The 22870-nt window shown below is 43.0% G+C and overlaps 1 protein-coding gene across 1 annotated transcript; it reads left to right on the top strand.

Moving 5' to 3' along the window:
* Positions 1–22: 22 nt before the first annotated feature.
* LOC147712781 (Krueppel-like factor 15) lies at positions 23–18474 on the top strand. The gene is made up of 3 exons (XM_086923436.1): positions 23–153; positions 9882–10964; positions 13661–18474. Exons 2-3 carry the CDS (start codon positions 9985–9987, stop codon positions 13821–13823), a joined length of 1143 nt encoding a protein of 380 aa, XP_086779562.1. The 5' UTR covers positions 23–153; positions 9882–9984; the 3' UTR covers positions 13824–18474.
* Positions 18475–22870: the final 4396 nt, after the last annotated feature.

Here is a 22870-nt window from a genome sequence, read left to right on the forward strand (position 1 = left end):
ACCATAGCTTCCACTGAGTCCCGCCTACGTGGGAGAGGGCGGAGGTGGGGCCCGTCATGTGAGCCAGAAGAAGTGCCAGCATGGAAGGATCGCCGAGAGATGTCCCGGAGCCGGGCCTGGGTATGGCCTGAGAGAGCCGGGCATCTGACAGAGGTAATAAGTGAATGGTGGTTGTTGGGGCGAAGTAACTGTGTGGCTCAGAGATGTGGAGCGGGCGGGGTGTATGAAGTAGCAGGGACGCACGGAGTGACTGGGGTACCGAGGGAATATAAAAGAGTTAATCGTGGTGAAGTGGGAGAGGGGCAAGGATGCAATACAAGAGAGAATGAAATGAAAGTCGTGACGTGGGCATCGAGGGTAAGCGGCGAGATATGTCAGCGGAGTACACAGTTCAAAGGGTTAAAACGGAAGGAGAGGGAGTGAGCGGGAGAGATGGAGGGGGTAAGTGGTCTACGTATATAAAAAAAATAGTTTGGGAACTGATAATGAGTATATGATGACGAAGTAATATGCTTAGCTTAGACTTAGGGTATATCTTGTAGCTGTTTGGTTAGCCGCTTAGCTGTAGCTGCGTATACACTATTTGGCCCAACCTCACACTTAAGAGTTAAACATATTTTTATTGAGTCCATAAAGAGATACGTGGCATTCCCAAAATTTGAAAAGCATGCAATTTTTTGATCACCGTTCAGTGTCCCCCAGTCAATGCATTGTTTTGAGGAGGATAACTTCAACTGATTGGAACTAATGGCAACCATATTTATGTTTGCAGTAGGGGAATGAGCCCACTGATGTATCACCCTATGATTAAATACTGTGACCAAATACGACACACAGAAATAACTGCATTAGTTACATTAACCCACTGATATTTCTGAATAGGATAAAAATATCTGGAAACCCGCCTGCCTATAGATTCATAAAGTAAGTACTTTTACCCACTGAGGTTTTGAAGCTGTTTAGAATTTGTGACCCGCAGCCGCAGGCTACATAAGAGTCACTTAAGTCAGTCTGTTACTCTTTAAAATTATCTCACAAGGACTACAGCAATTGGTCAGCACATTATATACGGGGCACAAATATAAGATTTGTGCATTTTTTTAAACATTATCTTGTCTTGCCTTTCATTTCTTCCACACACAAACAGGTGCAGTTTGAGCATAAGCAACACAACTGTTACTCACATAATAAATAGGAATAATACAGGTACAAGCAGTGCAAGCTTCCCTCACACTAACAACATGAACAAAATCAGTGCAACATTAACTCACAGGCAACCAATCAAACATTTATAAAGCACAGCAAATCACCCATGAGGGTCTCTTGTGGAGCTGGAGATGTTGGCTGCTGTGTGGTGGTTTGATCATTGGCTCATCCAGGTCTTTAGTTCTTTCCTGAATTGATGGAGCGATGGTGTAGTGAGGTGTAGGGGGAGGTCGTTCCATTCCTTGGCTGACAGATGCGAGAAAGAGTGTCCTCCACAGTCTCTTTCTCAAAACTGCACCATGATTGGCACAACTTCAGCCACCCCTTTAAGTCCCTGGTGAATGGTACCCCTGGTACCTAGGGCATTGGTACTGAAGAGGGCCCACTGGGGTTGCAGCACCAATTGTGCCACCCCAGAGACCCCTTACCAATACCATGCAAGCTGTAATTGCAGGCTACATGTCTTTGTGCAGAGAAAACCGAAGAGCCAACATGGCACACAGCCTTGTGTGCCATACACTGCATGAGGTATAGGTAAGTCACCCCACCTGCACGCCTTACAGCCCTAAGGCAGGGCGCCCTATATCTCACGTGTGGATTAATCTGCATGGGGAACATCCATGACAACGCGGTCAAAACACAGCGCTGCCATTACCACGCGTCTTTTACAACGCAAGTTGTTACCACGACTTGCGCTGGAGGGCGCTCTAGACTAAGGAATAGTAGATTTACTATTCCAACACCTTCCCTACTGTACGTAGGCTGGTGTTGGAATAGCAATTTAAACTATTCCTAAGTCCAGCACCCTACAGCGCAAGTCGTGTTAAAGACTTGCGTTGTAAAACCTGCGTTGTGATGTACCGCGATCTAAAAGATCGCGTTGTAACATCATACAACCATCTGCATGAGCAGATATGACCTTACAATATCATGTCCATTCTTATATATTGTAAGTGCACCGGGAAGCCATAGAGAGTACATAGGCTGGATACTTGTCATTCCGAGTTTCCTAGTTCCATGGTGGCTTCACTGTACTGTAAGATGTTTGGTATCAAACATCTCATCTTAATAAAATCTCACTGCAGTCTGTGTTGGATTTGTTAGTAAATGCACACAGGAAACCCTTCAGAGGGTCCCCATAAAACCCACCAAGCACTGGAGTGGTCTCTAACTAGCCTTAGGCAGCCTGTTACCACCAGGCATGTTTCTGACCTCATAGGGTGAGGGCGAGCACTGTCAGAGGCCAGGAACAAAGCCTTCTCTGGCGGAGGTGCTTCACACCTCCCCAGGACAGGTTGGCCTTCCAAGGCAGGAAGCTTCAAAGGTGATGCTGCCTTCGAAATGCAACCCAGGCAGCTCCCCCTGTCCTGATCCACATTTGGCAGGAGGACAGGCAGGAACATTTAGGTAAATTAAGAGGTTGGTTTCCATTCAGCCAGCACCACCCTAAAGGTGGGGCAGGTGATGTGAACCCTATTTTTCATTTCCTTCCATCTTGGTTTGAGGGGGGAATTAGCCAATGAGGATCAGTGTAGTGCCTCTTCCCACAGGAAGTGGTCACTTAGAGGGTGTAGACACCCTAAATGTAGGTAGCCAATTGGCTACTACCAGTTGCCCCCTTTAACGTCCCAAAATGTAGGATTTAGGTGGCATCCGTGGACCCTGAACTCAGATTCGACAGACACTGAGAAGAAAAGGACAAAGAAGAACTTCTGACTGAAGCCATGCTGAGAAAATTGGGGCAAACCATGCCTGCTGCCTTAAGGACTCGACAATCATGGTGTGCTGTCTCATCCTGCCACTGTGAGGCCTCCAAGAACCCCAGTGCTCCTCCGCCTTTGACAAATCGCCAATGAACTCCCATGGAGTGGAGGTACCACTCCCCTGCAGCCAGCAGGCACCAAAGCGCAAATTCCAGTTTTAACTACTTGTTTCTCTCTGGCCACTCCGATGCAGTACCTGTACCAAACGTGATACACCCGCTCCGGAGAGTGTCAGATCTGTCTCCCCACCAAGTTTGGAAACCTCAGGACCTGCGGAAGCCATGCGGCACCTCAGTTGCCTAAAGTATTTTAATTGTGATACTGTGCTGCTACTTGCTTTTTAAAATTATACATTCTGCTGCTATTGTTATTTTAATTCAGACTACTGCTTGACACACTTTTTTAAAATTGAATTGGAAATGATCTCTTACCCCCACTCTTCACGCATCAAGGGGAAAAAGCAAACACATACGGGCAGCGATAATCAACGCCCGCTCATTTGTGAAACATGCCCCAGATATATTTGAGCTCCTCTCAGATGAGCAGCTCGACATATTATTTGTGACCGAGACATGGCTGTGTGAATTCTCCTCACTAGCGATTGAGTTAGCAATTTCCAAGGGATATAAAATAGTGAGGGTCGATCGTAAAGAGGGAATAGGTGGTGGAATTGCGGTAGTGTTCAGTTACACTTGGATGTTTACTCGTGAAGACACTATGGGCATCAGTGATGGAGAGGCTCTAGACTTCAGTATCACTATATCCCCACACTTCACACTCTTCGGCACACTGGTGTACTGACCGCCCGGTCCACCCGAAGCCTTTTTGAAAACCCTAGATGCGGTGAGTGTCCCTAGGGCCCTCCGCTTTTTGAACTTCCTGATTCTCTGTGATTTTAATATTCATTTGGACTGTTTAGAGGCTAATGATACCAGGGTATTCTATGACTCGCTTGATATGGCGCAACTCACTCAATGGACTAACTCTCTGTCCCATAGTGGAGGGCATATTTTAGATCCAGTATGATCAAATTTTCCTCTATTTATTACCGAACCCTTGCAAGTGTCCTGGTCTGATCATTTCTTGATACAGTTCTCCTGGACTATTGCGCCTTCTCCCTTATCTCAGGGACTTCCTCAATTCAGACCATCACCTAGAATTGATTCAGCTGCATTTTGCAAGGTATTGTCGGACACACGTCCCACTCCCTGTACTAATCTGTCTTGTGTGTTGGAGAGTTTCACCAATTGGATCTACCAGGCAATTGTGTTTCTAACTCCGCCCCATCGGAACAGACGAGCAAGAATCACCCCTTCGAAACCTTGGTATTCTAGTAAGCTTAGGGAATTAAAACAGTCCTGTAAAACATTGGAACGCAGCTGGAGACTGGCCTACTGCTCCCTGGCCAAAATAGCGCTAAGGAAGGCCCAGCGGGTATACTATGCTGCTATCAGGGAGGCAAAAAAGTTGCTTCTATATGGAATGCATCGCCGGGTCTAAAAGCAACTCGAAGGACATTTTTGCTATTGTCCAGAGTGATCTAATGCCCTACGCTGAACGTACCTCCCTTCCTACCTCCACCGAATGGTGTGAGAAGTTAATACGTTTGAGAAGATTCAGGCCATACAGGACAGTCTGGGTACTAATTCGCACAGGCAAGCTAGTTTTGTTAGCTCGATCACTTCTGCCTCCGCCCAGCCAGTTTCTCTCCAGACAGGGTTTTCACCTATCACCCGCCTGATACACTGTCCATTCTTAAATCAGGATCTCCGACTGACCCATGCCAGGCCAGGCTACTTGCTGAGAGTTGCGGAGAAGATTAACCCTGAGGTGAATACCATCATAAATGTATCCCTCCTTACTGCCACAGTCCCTCTGGATTGGAAGCAGGCTAAACTGCTACTGCTTTTAAAGAAGCCCTCCCTTGCCCCTAACACACTTGCTAGCTGTAGACTTATATCCCTCCTGCCGGCCATGGCAAAGGTATGCAAGAAAGTAGTTTTTCAACAGCTGTCCCCCTTTGTTGAGGCTTCTGGCGTCCTCCACCCAGCTCAATCTGGATTCAGGGCATACTATAGCATGGAGAAGGCCTTAGCTGAAATATCTGAGGCAATAAGGGAATGTTTGGATGCAGGCGGCTGAGCGACTCTGATTTTATTGGACCTCTCTGTCGCCTTTGACACAGTGCCCATCACAAACTACTTGCTCGCCTCGAGTACCGCAGGGTTCTACTTTGAGTCCCCTGCTTTTTAACATATATGTTACCCCCGATCTATCTAGCAGAGGAGCTGGGAGTGAAGATCATAGCTTACGCCGACGATACCCAGCTCCTCTTCACCTGGAAGAAAAATGATCTGACCCCGGACAAAGTGAAAGACTGTCTCTCCGAACTTTTTGAATGGCTTGCACTGGCGCAGCTGAAGTGCAATGAAGACAAGTCAGAGGTTCTCCTGTACGGATCCTTTCCCCTTCATTTCAGGGTGGCGATCTGGCCTTCAGAATATCCCCGCCCAACTCTGTCTGCAACCCTGTTAAGAACATAGGGGTTTGGTTCAGTGAAGACCTCCGGTTTTCTACGCAGATCAAAAAACTGGTGGGAGTGTGCTTTGGTACGCTGAAATCCCTCAGAAAGTTTTTCCCTCTGCTGTCCCGGCCAGGTAAGGAAATGGTGGCTGGTGCTCTTATCCTGTCACGTATTGACTATGCCAATGCTTTATACATTGGCCTCCCCGGTTACCATTTAAGAAGACTGCAAACATATAGGGTTCTGCTCGGTATCTCAGGAAGGTCAAGCATGAAGCAACATATACACGACGTTCATTGGCTTCCCGTGGCCCTCCGGGTTCAGTTTAACCCCTTCGCTGCTAATGACGGAACGGTTCCGTCATGAGCATCGGTTGAGCTGTGCTCATGACGGAACCGTTCTGTCATGACCACCCCCGTTTTCATAAGGGCTCCGCACCGGAGGGGAATCTGGATAGCATGCATGGGGTTAAAGTTCTTACTTTGGCGCATAGAGCTCTACACGATGAGGGGCCACTTTACCTTAGGAGCTGCTTCACCTTCTATGTTACACATAGACATTTACGCTCCGCTGTTCCCCGTCTGGCAGTCATTCTGTGGAGAAGTGTGGCTCACTGGTTAGAATCGGCAGACCCTGAAGCAGAGGTCGGCCCGGGACCAGGGTTCAATTCCCGACGCGGCAGGGTCTTGGGTCAATGTCCGCGGACTCGATATTTCTCGCCTAGGTGCCTACGCTAACCATGGGTCCCGCTCTGCAACTCTGGGCAATAGCTTGCCTAATCTCCACAACGGCCCTAGCAGCGCCGGGGATGCCTGGCTTCACCTTGGGGGTGCCCTCTCACAGGGAAAGCCAGGACGCGTTCCCCAGCGGTATACAGCGCCAGGACGCCACGTAACGGGGTAACAGTGCGCTTTACAAGTATACATACATTACATTACATACATCCCCCGCTTCCGCCTCACTTGCAGGGGCGGCAGCTCCTTATCTTTTAAGGTGGCTGAAGCCTGGAATTCCCTTCCGACTAAACTGCGCAACATCCACGATATCAAACTGATTAAGAAACATCTTAAAACCCTCCTCTTTAACTAATTCCTAGTATGTTTAGCCTCCTCCGCTTCCTTCTACTAGTACTTTGCGCCGGGACACTCTAGAGTATCCGCGCGCGCTATAAATGCAGTATAACGTAACACCAATACCCGGGCTATCAGACCCTCTGCGGCATTTACTGAGACCAAGAGCCCAATCTGGACTTCAACTGCCCAGGAAGCAAGCACCTATCAAGGGATGTTGAGACCTCTGAGACCCATGTTGTGAGTGGCCCAGCTGTTCAGAAAGCGCTCTCCAAGCTCTCTGCTCCTGACTGTGAGGACATCTTGACATGCACCGCCCAACTGACCTAACTACTCCGCACCCTGCCCGCCTGGCCACAGTACTGACGAACCAGCTGTGCTCCCGTGGTCCTGAGGCCATTGTGACCCGCTCCCTCGAGTGGGACCCCTCAGACTATCATTAAGTCCCCTTGTACAGTGTGTTTTCAGGTGGCCCCCTTCTCAGTAGAGCACCTGCTACCAACGACCTTAGCACCTTGCTCCTGGTCGAATCTTAGACGCTTCAGAGAATTCGCTGGTGCAACATTGGGACTGGCCTTGCTACTTAAATCCCAAAGGTGAACCTTGAAATCCACACGTATGATTTTTTTAATATGCATTTTCTTGTTTCTTCCCATTAACTTCATTGGTGCGTAATTGCGCACAAAAGTAATTAATTTTACGAACTTTGAAAATTGATATCTTAAAAAGTACTTACTGTAGAACAAAGTTCTTGTCTGAAAAATGACATAAAAATATGTTATTTTTATAAATTGGTCTCCAATTTATTCTTGAGTGTATGTCTTATTTATTTCCTCTGTCAGTGCAACAAATGCTTAGCACTACCCTTGATAAACCCAACTGCTCGCCCACACTACCACAAATAGAGCGTTAGTATTATCTACTTTTAGGCTCTGTACACCAATAAGGGTCTCACTGGGCTCTCTGCACAGTGTACTTAATTTTAGTGAGTTATGTAGAGAGCCAGCATCCTACAGTGTGACGGTCAAATTTAGGTCCATTGGATATTCTACCATAAAAGATGGAACATTTTGAGTCCGTGACCATTCAGCTCCAGTGCCTCTGCTTAGGCTGCAAGTAAGAGTGCACATGAGTCGCGGACAATTATGAATCTATTTATTGTAGGCATCTTTGTTTTGGAAATCAAAGTGATATCTCCTATACATTTAACATACAGTCAGTGGGGCTGGAACTATTTTCCAAGTGGGGTGCTGTCCATTAAAGTCGCCTTACTGGAGCATAGCGGTTATTTGACAGGGTTTCTTTTAAAAACACAAAAATGCTGGTTGCCAGAAGAAAAACTTTGAAACTTCTCATTTAATGCTAATTCTCCGTCTAAAATATTTTGTGTTTCATGGAGGCACTGGATCATCGCCTACACCCCCTAGTTATAATGTATAGAATGCACAAACACCTAGATAATCTTTTATTAACTTCAGGATTCAGTCGGGCTCACAGACAATGAAAAACTTATGAACCATATTCTCTCACTTTTGTTATTCCTGCTACAATCACATCACACCCTCTCTCTTTAATTAGTAGTATGTATCATGATGTGTAATATAAACATATTAAGTCTTTCTCATTTGGTTGACTATCCCTCCGATGGCTACTAACTGCCACCAAGATAACTGAACTAATTAAATATTTATTGCTATGATACATGTCCAACTTGCAGCTTGTGTGATTAAAATACTAGAAAGGTTAGTTCAACCTTTCATCCATTTGAGGTAAAAAAAAATGGGTGACCTTGAAAGTAAGAATTTTCAGTTATGACATTTGAAAAAGTAATTCACACATCCCAGAGACACAAACCATGAGCAAATATAAAGCAACCATGTTCTGCATTTTATTTTCATGTCTTGTGCTGCGTTCTGGCCATATATTCCGTTTATTTTTTATAGCCAGGCTATATTGAGTTTAATATTTGATGTGGCTTGGTCATTTGCTCTTGTTTGTTGAGGAAAGGAGGAAATGTGCCTCAACTTTCAACCATGGAACCTCACCATTTGGGTTCTAATTTCTTACCCAGAAATGTGTGATCCTGTGCTAAGCACAGTGTTCTGTCTAAGCACACCAGCTGCCTTACCCAGCAAAATTAAAGGCGATCTTCGACAATAGTTAACATCTATGGAACTGATGCTTTCACATTAGAATTACATTACTTTGCATTTAATATGCTATCCCAGAACTCCATCCAGTTGTGATCCTTCACTGATGTGCTGGACAAATAGAAGAGTGGGTGGCAATTATTCTTCAGACCAACCCTCATTCAAATTTTGTGACACAAAATAATTTGGGCGCATATGAATTCTTTGGGAGTGCAATGTTATGAAGGTTCCCTAACAACCGGTGCTGACAGTGACCACAACAAGCATCCTGAATCAGCTACCAAGCTACATGTTTTGTTTTACTAGCTAAATCACATATGCATTCTGAGGTGAAAAAGCCTACCAAAAGAAGCGATGTAGCATTTTCCTCACAGCCTTACTAATCCACAAATGTACATTTAGTTTGTAAAACAGCTGATGATGAACCAGAAGATGAATGAGCTTTTTTTCTTTAGCTGTCATTCCATTCCTCTCACACGAGGACATCCCTTCTAACCTCCCCCCTCCCCCCAAACAGGTCAAAATAAGATTAATGGGAGGTGCAACAAGAAAGGAGTAGGAGAGACTATGGGTAGCTGGCCATAAGAGAGAGGATAGGACGGAGACCAAGGAGGATGATGATGATATCATGCTGAAGGAGAAGGATTTAGGTAGGGTCTCAATGCGCAATGCGAACGGGATTCACTGGGAGATTAAGGAGGGCAGACATAGAAGAAGTGAAGAAGAGATAGAAGAGGTAAAGAGGATGTGAGGATTGAGGAGTGAGCAAACATCTGTATCCCAGAGGGACACAAGCAAATATTGGTTTGGAGAGTGGCTACAAATTCAACACAGGGTTTTGGTAGCCATAGTGACAAAAAGGGTCCAGTCTTCGTCATGTCATAAAGGAAAAACTGATGTACCTTTTAAAAATATTGGTTATAAGCTGTGTGGTCATTCCCTATATAAGTTTGTGTTGATGCTTTGTAAATTCCTAAAGGATGGGTAGAGGGTCCGCTTGTTGGCTGGGTAGTCATGTAAGATACAGTGTACTTTGTGTACGATTGTCAATATGTTTTAGACATGTATGCCTTCAATATCTGTTTTTCTCCTTAAACAATGTTAAGAGATGTGTTGCTTTCTTTGTGAATTGACTGATAAATGTGCTTCATTTGATGCTCTCCTACAGGGTATTGTCATCACTTCAGGATCACCACTGTGGATTCCTTTTGCTTCATTTTCATAATTTCCTAGTTGAGTGGGAATTGCAGAAGGCATTGAGTTGTCAACAAATGGTCTCAGTATTACAGAGCCAGCTTCTGCCTTCTGTATATTTGCCTGCTACCTCCGTAAGCCCCGGTGAGCCTCCTGTCAACTTGAAGAAAGACAAGATGCCGCCGTCTATGCTGGCAGATCACTATGATGGAGAGGTTTCCATGGTGCACAGCTGCTCTAGCTCTAAAGGGTCGGAAAGCCCGTCACCTGAGGTGGATTTTGTGTTGTCTGGGTCGGTGGATTCCAGCAAGGTGTCATACCCAACAGTGTATGAGGCACACCTCAAGTTGCCCGATTTCTGCTCCACCCCTTTAGGAGACTTTGTCCCAACCCTGGAGGAAATTGAAGAGTTTCTTAAAGAGAAGATGGAGATGATCAAAGGCGAGCTAAGTGAGAACCACTCCATTGGATCCAAGCTGGAGATAAAATCTGAACTGAAGACGGACATCAAATCAGAGGTGCACCTGGAAAGACCAAGCCCCAAGCCCAGTGAACAGGGACCATCAGTTTCATCCGTAGGAAACACGCTTGATGCAGCCCAGACTAAGCCGTCATCGGGGAACTCTGCTGTTGTGTCCCCTTCCACAGGCAGTATACCAGTCATCCTACAAATCCAACCTCTTCAGGTAGCCAGTGGGAGGCCCATGTCGCCCAGCGTCATTGGTGGTATCCGTCTTGCTCAACTGGTCATTAGCATCCAGGGCCAGAGCGTAACTGTTATGCCAAACGTATCCCAGAGCCTCACTGGGGATCAAAAGTATGTCCGGATTGCACCTCTACCTATTGCGGTCCGGCCGCTTTCTTTGGGGAGCGTTCTAAGTACGGCTGCTGGATTTCAGAGACTACAGAAGGTCTCACCATCTGTCATCCGGGTTCACAAGTGTAGCCACCCTGGCTGCGGCAAAATGTACACCAAGAGTTCGCACCTGAAGGCACACTTCCGACGTCACACTGGGGAGAAGCCCTACATCTGCACCTGGGTGGACTGTGGCTGGAGGTGAGTGCTGGGAGTCTGTGGTAAAGAGGAAGCGGGGAGAAATATTGAAAGACCTTACTACTTATTTTCTTTTTTCGATATTATAAAACATTTTAATCTTGAGATAACTGGCATATTTTAACCTTCTGCTGATTCTGAACAATTGCACAGAAAGGCAACATTGCCATGTTAAATACTTGATCTTTTTTTCTGATGGACAAAAGTTTGATGGTGTGCAGTTTAATCCAGTGATTTTTAGAATTATTGAGAACTCGCACAGAATCGATTTTTTTTTCTCACAGTGTTACCAAAGTAATATTTTTTAAACATTCTTTGTAGAGCTTCGCTTAATTAATCTGCTGTAAAGGGAAAAGCAAAATTGTGTACAGCTGTGAGCTATATTTTAGAAAAAAAAGAAAATGGAACATTTATTTGAAAATGCACACAGAAATCTCCACCTAACTACTTTTTTGGGAAAGGCATACACATCTATGCTTGCTTCATATTTTCCAAGTATGTGAACAAGAGTTCTTCAATGTAACTCATATTTTGAAATACGTTTCTCAGAGTGATCAGCATAATGTGGCCAAGTAGGAACAACGACTATTTGAATAGCTTTTTGGTATAGCTGTTAATTTAAATAGCATATATATCCCAGGAAATGTGTTCACTCTATGCCACTGTATTTAAGAGTTTGTCTGTTCTTTGAACACCGCTTTAAAATTAATGTGTCTTGAAACTCCAAAACACATTTCAAAAGAGCCTATAAACGTTTAACCCATTTACCCAAATTTCTTTCCAAATTGTGGCAGAAAGAAATCTTGTGCAATGGGGTGCCAACATGCAAAGCTGTTGAACAATACGTAGGTCGAATTTAAATCATTTTCTGCAGATAAAAACTGATATAAAATATAATTTGTATTAGTAAATATGTAATATAAGTCTCCCGTTTGATACTGCCCATGAAAATCGGCTTAGCTCCAAAATCACGTATATAATGTTTGCGTTCCCTGAATAGCCCTGCCACATTTTTCTGATAGTCTCCCTATTTTCTATAAAAGTAAACATTTTGTACTTCTTATTTATCAAAATATATATGAATCTGATGCACGGCGGCAGTAGATAGAGACACTTCTGGGATCCTATGACCTTTTAATATAGCATTGTAATATGCCCTGGTACGTTATTTAGATATCATTAAAGTGGCACTGCGCGAGTCCGGTGGTTTTGGTGGAGTGTGCGAAACCTACTCTAATTTGAGCAAGCAGACTTTGGTATTGTTGAGGGACATAGATTGGAACGTGATTTGTCCATTGTCATTCCCTTTTTTTTTTTTTGTGTCATAATTTTTTATTGGAGTTCAAAGATAGGCAATTTCATAGGTTACAAAACAATATAATAAATATAAATCAGTATGTGACAAATTATATACACCTGTAATATATTAAGGAAGAGGAAAAAGGAGGGAAAGGGGAAAAAGAAGAAGGGAAAAAGCTATATATAGGGAGGGAAAGATAAGAGAATTCGAATTTCAGGAATCGCAAAGAAAGGGGGTCCACACCTGCTGGAATATTTGTTCTTGGTCTTGTATCCTATAAATTACCTTTTCATAGGATGCTGTCTGTATCATCGCAACCATCCAGTCCTCTTTGGAGGGAGGGCTAGGTGATTGCCACAGCCTTAAAACACAAAGTTTAGCAGCAGTAAGTGCAGTGTGTAAGAGTCGACTTTGAGGTCGTGAAATAGAAGGAAAACTTCTAAAGTCATGTAGCAAAATAGTGGCAGGTGTGAAAGGGAGTGAAAGAGGAATAGTTTCTAGTAGTGTAGATCCTATTTGCTGCCAAAATTGTTTTATAAAAGGACATTCAAAAATTATATGTAGGAGGTCCCAATTAGCTTCAGAGCATCTCCAACACCTAGAATGCGATGATAATCCAGCTCGTTGCAACTTTAAGGGAGTCAAATGCCAATCATGTAAAGTTTTAAAAACACAGAACTTCATTCGTGCTTCACGAGTGCCCTTATCCAGGGCTTCCAATATGTCTGGCCAGGTATCTTCATCTATGGTGATATGAAGCCGTTCCTGCCATTTATCACGGAGAGTAGCAAGAAGTGGCTGCGAATATAAATGGTTAATCAGAGATCTATATAAACCTGACATTACACCTTTATGTCGGCCCCAAGTGCAAAGAAAAGTCAAAATCGGCGAAGTTTGCAGTGTCCAAGTGGTGAGGCCAAGACATCTCTTCAGAGAATGTTGAAGTTGTAAATATCTCGAAGCCTGATGTAAAGGAAGATCAAATTCTTCACAGAGAATCTCAAAAGATTTCAGTTCACCACCTACTATAAGTTGATCTAAGATTAATATTCCTCTTGAGCTCCATTCAGGCCAAGAAAGTGCTTGTCCATTAATTTGAATGCTTTCATTCTTCCAGATGGGAGCTTTAGAATGTAAACGATGGGCAATGCGCAGTAGACGATGTGCACGTTGCCATGTTTGATATGTGGCATTGAGCACAGGATGAGCAGACTTTGGTATTGTTGAGGGACATAGATTGGAACGTGATTTGTCCATTGTCATTCTCACTGAACTAAAGTGGTCGATATGGCAAAAAATTATTTTCTAACACTTCGGTGTAGTACTTTGTTTTATCGGCTATAACGGAATGCATTTAGGCCATTGTATGGACTGATAATCCTGTTTCCTTTTCCTCTAGGTTTTCCCGCTCAGATGAGCTCTCGCGCCACAAAAGGTCCCACTCCGGCATCAAACCCTACCCGTGCTTGGTGTGTGAGAAGAGGTTTGCCCGCAGCGACCATCTTGCCAAACACATGAAGATACACCGGGGGCAGCGTGGAGGTGGCAAACATGACAGTTAACCCCAGCATTTGCTCTGAACGCAGGAGGCGTTCCTTTTCGTTGGACTTTTTATGTCCTGGGCCTTTCTTTGCTCTGGTACCCCTTGCCTTATGCTCTTACCTCAGTCCCTGTTCAAGACTCAAACGTCTGATACCATTTTTCATTTGTCTAGTTCAATTTAAGGACTGGAAAATGTGTGGATGTGGAAAATTATCCAGCAACAAGCTTTTCTCAGCTGTGGGGGAGTGATACACTTGAGCCTATCTGGGTAATGTTTCTCTTCTTTCCTTACTGAACGCCTTTAAACAAAAATTAACCAATTGTGCAATACTGGATTGCATCTGGTTTGAGATTGCAGGCAGTGTTAGAAGGCCTTTCTAGTTAATGCTGCATATCTTGGTATTTACTGAAAGTTCAAAAGCTGCAATCCTCCCTATACAGAAGGATGTGTTCATGCCTGGAAACCTGCACTTAAGCTCATACACATAACTAGGTAATTGACATCGCTGCTTATTAAGGGTCTTCCCTATATCTGTGGTTTATATAAATGCTTCCAGCCTCCAAGAGGCTTTTTCCTTATCCTGTTATATCTCGGCACAGTATCCTACTTTTCTGCACTATATAATGTACGGAATCTGACAGTCTTCCATAACATAGAGCACATTTAGCCATATCATATGTAAAAAGTTACCTATAGTGCTCCATCAGCTGTCTTATGTGACTGGAGGGCGGGACCCAACAAATGCAGTTGTGTGTATTTGATAGTTGTACAGTTTACTTGGATTACTCTGTTATTCTCTATGTGACCACCTTAATTTAAAAGATGGAGCCCGCAAAGCCAGTTGATGCATCGGTACTCGCAAACCAATTTATGAGAATACTTGATTTTATATTTCCATATTTCTTTCCAGGGCCTTCAGCACTTAAGAGTTCTCGGGCTTTCCCTGCCATGCCTTGCAAAGTCCATTTCATGACAGCTGTTCTATTTTCATTCCTAAACGGACGTTGTTGGTTGCCCCACTGGCTGTCCTGATCTTGCTGGCCACGAATCTCTGCTTAATGTCCCATGATCCTTTTCCAGCCTCATCTACTGGAATGCGCAGCTGTTGCCCTCTGTAGGGGCTTGAAAATCGCACAGGCCAGGCCCGAGAACAGGGTCCATTTGTGTTTGCAGGCGATATGGGATAGTAGATGCAGAAACCAAGTATGGAACAGCTGGCCAAGATTCTTCCAAAGATTTGGCACCCAATATGGAAACGTCTTTGTGTGCTTTGCCTCTTGATCGATGTGCGGATGTATGTACCTTGCCATACCCCAGAAGATGACGGATACTGTGTTTTATTTAATTAAGTTCTAGTTAATGGGATTAACCTAATGTCTGACCACGGGCAACTTTAGACAGCATCACAGGGTCTAGGCAGGAGACTAACTCATGGGCAGAGACACTAAGCTTTAATGGGAGAGCGAAACAAGCTAGTTATTTCTTTCAGTATGGTCTTTTTTTCTCACCAGCTATACTTCTATCTGGAAAAAATAACCACAATCCTTCCGTCCTCCTTGTTCTTGGCCATCAGACTTGCCCTTTCACTCTCGTTTCCTCAGGGAGTCCACAGCCTAGTCTCGCTCTGTGGCAGAAGCAGTCCCATAATCTCCCATTTCAAGCCCTGCTTTCTGTGTTTTACACAGGTAAGATAGAGCAGGGTGTGGCGTCACACCACAAAGCACAAGCAACAAATTGACTTACTATTCTAAAACTCCATGCAAGATTTTATTAAAACGGCATGCAGAGTATCGATTGGGAAATGGGGTCCCAGCGTTGATCCATACCATGTTTTGAGAATAATCTTAAACTCTGAGACTCTTGAACTAGGAGTCCAGTTGTTATGTGTTGAAGGGGGGTCACCCTAGCCCTCGTGGGGCAGCGCCGGGCAGTTGTGCAGCTCTGTGAATGAATGGAATGAGTTTGAATGGTCAGCTAACTTTTTATTTGGCACTCATCCTGTTTTCAGTATGTTACTTTAGCTCACAAAATGGCAATACAATGTGGCTGCGGCAGTCTCCTACCCACCTCCGGGCAGATGGGCAGTGGTGAGCAGAAGTCTCTGCTCTCGGATCTAATTCCACGTGCCACCGAAGACTGTGCACCAGGAAGCAACAAACCTTCTCGTGGCGGTAGTTCAGATCTGCTGCCGGAAGAGCAGTCCCTGCTTGGCAGCAGCCCAGGCTCTATGCTACGCTGTTGCCTCCACGTCAGTAGGCGTACAGTAGAGATTGCTGCAGAGGGAGTTTCTATCTTCATAATGATACCTCATTGTCACTGCACTCCTTACTTAAATGATAATATTTGGAATCTCCTAAGAGGGAAATTTGCAGAAAAATATTTGGTGATATTTAATTCCCCGCTCGACCTGCATTGAAATAGAGGAAGTTTTAAGTGAAAGAAAAAAAATGTAATTTGTAATAAAAACAAACGGTGTCTCCCACCGAACTGCAAGTCCCCCACATAAATCTGGTTTGTTATTATATGTGCCTCTGACCCAACAGTGCTTTGGAGCTAAATCTCCATCCTCTGTATCACTGCTGCAGTGAGACGGGTTTCTTAGACTAATAATAGGGGCCACCCTTATAGCACCCCTAACTTCTCTTTTGACACTACAACAATAGAGCGATAATGAGTACCACGTTTAGTGTTCTTCCTTACAGCACAGTCTGTAAGGTGAATGGCTACCAGAAATTAAATATGAGACTTCCAGGCTTCACACTCTGCAGCATGTCAAAAGCTTTTGTGGTGCCATGAGCCAACAACGTTTGTGGGGGCCTTCTCAAGGTTTGTGATTGAAAAGACTGCTTGGGACTGGGGCAGAGAGCTCGACTGTCCTCCCCTGGTGACGGCCCTCCCCTCAATCGATGCTTAAATGGAATTAGGTCTTTTGAAGATTTGGGATCAATTAAGCAATCTTTTTATGTGTACTATGCCTGAAAATTTAAGAGTGAGCGAGTCACACCTAGGGTATGGCAAAGTTCCAAAAACACTCTGTGGATCAGGCTGTTATTCTCAGGTTTTGGTTGTATTAGGAGAAAATGCCCCCCCCCCCCCCTCCAATCTCCCCTACCCCAGTGCTTCAGACAGGCAACTTCATTTAGACTGGGTCCGTGCACTGCATCGTGATGAACAGCACTTACCATGGAGTTGGACAGTCAGCCTGAATGTGAGAGTAGCCATTTCGCTACAAAGTGTGGTGTACGTAGCCTATGCCCCGTATTATCACAAACAGCAGTCATTTTTTGCTCACTTCATACTCTTCCAACACACAATACTTTATGTAGTAGTCCCTGTAAAGAGCTGGTCTCTGTAATGCTCAAATATTCTTTCCCAGAGAGGTCTTACTTTGATCATGCATCTTTGCTAAGCTGACCTAAATTCACTGAGACCATTCCTCCTTTTGGAACCACAAGATTGAACCAACCTTCGAGCTTTAGTGACAGGCCAAGCGTTGAATGTGGCTGAAGAATTAACTTTTCCGTTAACATTTGGGAGAAATCTCTCTAGCAAGAGGTCAAGTCTTGCATCTGCAAGACAGTTAATTTCTCCCTAAACCATTGGAAGAGCCCTTCCACCCCGGAATAGGCATGAACAACGGCGTCCTTTTTGGCAGGTTAGAAATTACATCTGCATGTGGACTGATCTCCCTTCCGGCCTCCATATGTTACCAGTCTCCGATAAAGGGCATAACTGAATGCATGTGTGAGGGCTCTTTGTAAACTCCACACAGGTGATTGCTATGCTCAAGCCCTTTGCTTGTTCCATGAACATGAGTTACACCCACAGTTTGGTTACAGGCTCACTCACATTTAAGCACTTAATTAAATATGAGATGTTTTTTTCCTAAATGTTCTATACACCTCCAACCCCAATTTCAGATCATTTTTTTTTAGCAATGTGCGGTTTAGCTAAAAAGTAAATAGAAACCTTTAGGATGCGCTTGATGTCTTGAGATAGGCGAGCCTTCTGGAAACCCAGATTGGGAAGACCCGCTTATTGCAGCATCATAGAAGAAATAGTACCTGTAAATGAAAAATCGCGTGCCAATACATCTCCATGTTTTTCTGAAGAACGTTTATAATTTTCGTTATTTTTTGTTAAAGAAGAGTTATGCCTTAAATAAGTACACTTTAATAGAAAATGAAATGTGTAATTGTGGTTTTATGTTCTCATACAGGATCTTTTTAAAGTTCTTGATTGTGGTTTTGTTTTCCGTCCCTTTCACAATGAGTTCAGTCTTGGAGTAATCTCCGGGCCACCAGTCGTACATCTGTGACACAAGATGGCAGTCGATTTGATGGACTTCTTTTCCTAAAAAATTGCATATGTCCTTAGGTAAGAACAGTACAAGCAATGGCTTTCCTGCAGTCTCCGTCCCAAGCAAAAGCTTGATCAATTCATGTTAACGTTGTTACTGTATATGTTTCTATTTTGCTGATCTCCCACTGCCTGTAAGAGTACTTCACAGGGTTTTGTGCAACCCCCTTGTACAAACTAGCACTTAGATAATTTACTTTTTGATCTATGAAGTGACATTTTAACCCCACTGACCCTAAAGACAATATAAGTTGTGTATATTGGTATTTGGTTTGAATAAACTATGAGGCCATTCGGTTTTCCATCCCCAAGGCAACTTTTGTTCCAGTGGATGTTACAAAGGGCCACAAACCAGGTTTTGTTTATAGGGGGCCTCCTTGTAGATATCATTGCTTTGGTTAGAATAGGTCTGTTCAACTACTTATTTGCACTGAAGTTGGTTGAGACTTAAGGCCCTGCCATTGTTAAGTTCTTTACAATATATGCTGCTGGAATAGGCCTTTCCCCAGAGGGTGGGTATCCATGGTTACAAGTCACCTACAGAAGCCCTTCTGCATATGAACTCCATGATCCTCCTTTTGCCCAACATATGCACGCCTGACACGTTCTTTCGATCCCTGCCTTCTGAGAGGCACTTTTCTAAAATTCAGTGACTTCTCTACTTGCAGAGCAAAGTCTCTTTGATCAAGCCAATATCTTTAACAATCCTCTTGGTGCATTGTTTTATTCATTAGAATTCTCAGACTCTTTTCATCACAGCATCTGTTTAATGCACACTTTCTCAATTTGTGAAGCAAGTTTTTATATCATTTTCCCGACTCCTCTTGACAAGCGCCAGGATACCCGTAGGGTGGCAGTTCACGCTATATAAGAACCCAATACAATACACGAGTCTGGTAGGATCAACAGATCACCATGTCTGTGATTGCATTTCTATAAAGTAAGCTTTCTTTTTAATGCACCCCAGTTTCCAGAAAGAAAATGGGGCTGCCTACCTATTTCCCCCAAAACTTTTTTCAACATTCACCAAGTGGAAGGAGGTCCCAAGGGACTCCTTTGAGGAGCAGGTAAGTTTTCAATATTTTGCCACCAGAGCTAGGGGTCACCCTGCATTCTTTGCATATCAAAGTGCAATTTGCAAGAGACGCTCTAAACACTCTCCTTTTAAATTGTGATTCTTTATCTATTTCTAAACCCAATTTACAATTTGGTAAACCTTTTACTGAATTGGAAAAAGTGTTTAGTACATACCGAAAAGCCATTTTGTGGTTGCATGCCCTGTGTTTTTGTGATTTGCAGGGTTTGCGCCTTGTAAAGGTCTTGCTACAACAGCCCATATATCTTTAAGTTTACTAATAGGTCAAGTGCTCCCTTTGTTTATGTGAATCTTATGACTTGACAGTATCCTAAGATAAAACACTAATTTGTTATATGTGTTGTTTTGGAGTTATCAAATAAGGATATTGAAAAGTTGGTGAAGGATGCGTCTGTAAGCGCCTTTACACAGCATCATTAATTTGTTTTTCTTAAAAAAATAAGATATTTAGGGGATGCTCCCTACTAGATACAGTTGTTGAATCCTGGTGTTTTTCTCCCATTTAAATGAAAATAGCCTGATGAGAAATATGTTTACAACAATCTTGCTGGGTGTTGTACAGTCTTTAGAATGAACACTGGTAAGCATATATATTACAGTTTGTGCTAAAATAAAACCTTTCTTTTATTGAATCCTGATAATCAATGTGATATTAAATTGAAACCAATAAAGGTATCTTTAAATTATAGTAGTCATTTACCCATAAATTCCTATGCAACCTTTACTGAAGGGAGGCACACTTATTTTAGTTTGGTATCGAGGGTGTGGCCGTAGCCCTGCCATAACTTCAAATTGCACTCGAATTGTGGCTGAAAGTTTTTCTGAATGTCAGGCAAAACATCCAGGCGAGAAGAGCCACTGCCCTTTTGTACTAGACAATTTAAATAAAGGAGGGGCCTGCAATTCAATTATTTGTGAGTAGAGCTTTCCCCCCTTTTCCGTCATCCTACCTAGGGTCATTTCTTTCCAATAAACTGTCTGTGATGGAACGGGTTGCAAGTTTTTACAAAAACTTCACTGAAGCAAAAGAAATTTTCTGTTTAAATAAGATACATTTGCCAGAAGAGCCAGGACCTAGTATTTATTATGGAGGGATAATCTCCTGCCCTCCTTATAAATATAATGCTGTAAGGATTTGGCCCATCCTTTGCAAATAGGTGTACATAACAGCATTTTTTCATGAGTTTTTGCAAAACTTTGCTAAACGTTAACGAAATTGCACAAAATTACCCTAACTGTGAAATGTGGTTTGCCAGTTTCTTGTGTGAATTTTCACATGAGCAAGCACTTCGCTTAAAGTTTTGTCACATACCGACATAGACTGGTTTGAGCAGAAAATCTCTTTTTGTGTGTCTCACATGCAAAAATTCTGCACAATTGAGTAATGTGAAATTTCACGAATTTCATGTAACACAAAATTTGTGAACACACTAAATTTGCCAGCATAATTACAATTTCACCCAGTCTTCTGATGTGCTTACCCTTTAGTTAAAACAGAAAGATCTGTATAGGATCTACAAGACCCCTAAGAATACTTCCAGTTCCAGTTGTTCTGAAAACATTTGCATCTCCTTTCATGGAACTTGACAAACTGAAGGAATCCAGTGTGTACATGAGAGCAAAGGGATTTTGCTTGCCTTTCCCAGCATTGCTCTTGTCAACCCTAAGGTCTACAATAACTAAAGTCTTCGTACTCTAACATGCAAAGCCGGTTAATTCTGTCTAACAAAGCCGGCAATTGGCATCACTTACACTGTGCATATTTATGGTGGCTGAAAGTGTAGCTGAGGCACAAAGTGGGACTGAAGTTTCCCCTAAAAGGTGAATTGTGCCTAGTTACTTACATTCTTCCACACTTCTGGTGATCATGTTGTTTATCTCATTTGTAGTTTAGGGGCAAGTAGAGATGCTGCAGTTTGTCTTCCAGTTTGTCTTCCAGTTTCTCCTCCAGCTGTTACCTCTGTTACAATTACTTCCCTAGATAAGGGGTGAGATGTATTTATGATATATATTTTGCTGTTATAGTACAATTATCTTTATCAAACAACGTTTAGGGAATTTGCTTGAATTTGACTGCGGTTAAAATGGACATTTCTTAAAAGCCTTGTATTCCTTAATGTGCCACCTATTTGTACAAATACTATCTTGTTCATCAAAATAACCCTGAAAGATGTGCTGTTAATAAAGTAAATCTGGTTTTAGCGGGTCATTTTATTTTGTAATAAATATTCTTGGAATAAAGCAGAAACGCTGTCCTGTGTATTGTTTTATTAGTTATCAACTCATGATAGAGCTGCAAAAACGCCCACTTCCCTCAAGCACAAGTAGATGGACATTTCTTAAAAAAGACCTTTGGTGGGTTCTGGACACTTAATGTATTTTGAATATGTATTGCCCTTTTTATACTTATGTCATTTTTTTACGGCTAGAGAGTACAGATTCCACTTCCTCCGAAACATGTTTGTCTAGTATCTAGTTTTCCTCTGGTTTATGTATTTATCAGGTAGACTTTTACTTATGTGATTGATATTTTTACTATTCGAGTATAATATGAATAAAGAGATACCATGGTAAGTATTCCAACGGACATTAACATATTTTTTTTTAATGTTTATAAGCACAAAGTCTAGATGCCCATAGCTCCATGAGAAGAACACAAAAGTAAAGCGATAGGTGAGGAGCAGAGGCATTGAGTCAGGAATGTGGTGTATTGAACCATGGTGCTTCATTCTATGCAATGCCCATTTACCACTGAGCTAAATCAGTGAATTGATGTTGCATGGCATACAAAGCAAAACAGATAACACAAGGACAAGTATGCAACATTGAGGGGTGGGGGGGTCACAAGGGCAAGCAAAACATTGAGTGGGCTTGGGAGAAGCACATGTGTGAGAGAGCAGCATGGCGCACGGGGGAGGGAGAAAGATATACAAGGGAGAGAGCTGGAAAACACATGCACTCTCATGGACTGCTTAGCCAGTTGATCCAGTTCCCCTCGGCCTGTGTTGAGGAGAGAACACTGGGTATTGTGATATGTGATGTTATGTGTTATTTATACAACGCAGTGCTGTCTACACAGACTGTTTGAGCAGACAAGACTCTCAATTCCTTGTGTCACTATTCAGCAAGTTGTGGGTTTTCTTGTAGTGGGATGCTCCTGGGGTCGTACTTTTCTAGCAAGTTCTGGAGGATAGTTCCATTTTTTTTTTTTTAATGGTTGGCAGGATTCGGTATACTTACATTTTCTATGTCATTAAAGGCAGACTGCAGGTCATTTCTTCACTGTGGGAAGGCTCTGCAGTATGAGACAAACACCCTGAAATCAGCAAGGCTAGACCATAACCTTGTGACAAGCCTTAATGTGACTGTGGGTAGTTTGATTTTCTTTAAGCTGGTAGGGCCCAACGTAGTTTCATCTTTTAATGCTGATAAAGAAAGACTGCTGGTAATATCTCTCCAATGGGAAACATCCACAGAATGAGATCAAATACCTACGAATCAGCAAGGATAGTGTCATACAGTGCGATCAGTCTTAAAGTAGTAGGGGTGTATGTGTATGTGTATATATATATATATCTATATATATATATATATATCTATATATATATATA

Source organism: Lissotriton vulgaris, chromosome 5, assembly GCF_964263255.1.
Source record: "Lissotriton vulgaris chromosome 5, aLisVul1.2, whole genome shotgun sequence".
Taxonomy (NCBI): Eukaryota; Metazoa; Chordata; class Amphibia; order Caudata; family Salamandridae; genus Lissotriton; species Lissotriton vulgaris.

Bases quoted from the DNA above. Each gene is read 5' to 3' on its own strand.
- LOC147712781 (XM_086923436.1), top strand. From the start codon at position 9,985: ATGGTCTCAGTATTACAGAGCCAGCTTCTGCCTTCTGTATATTTGCCT. The intron at 10,965-13,660 runs GTGAGTGCTGGG...CTTTTCCTCTAG, and splicing joins TGGGTGGACTGTGGCTGGAG to GTTTTCCCGCTCAGATGAGC.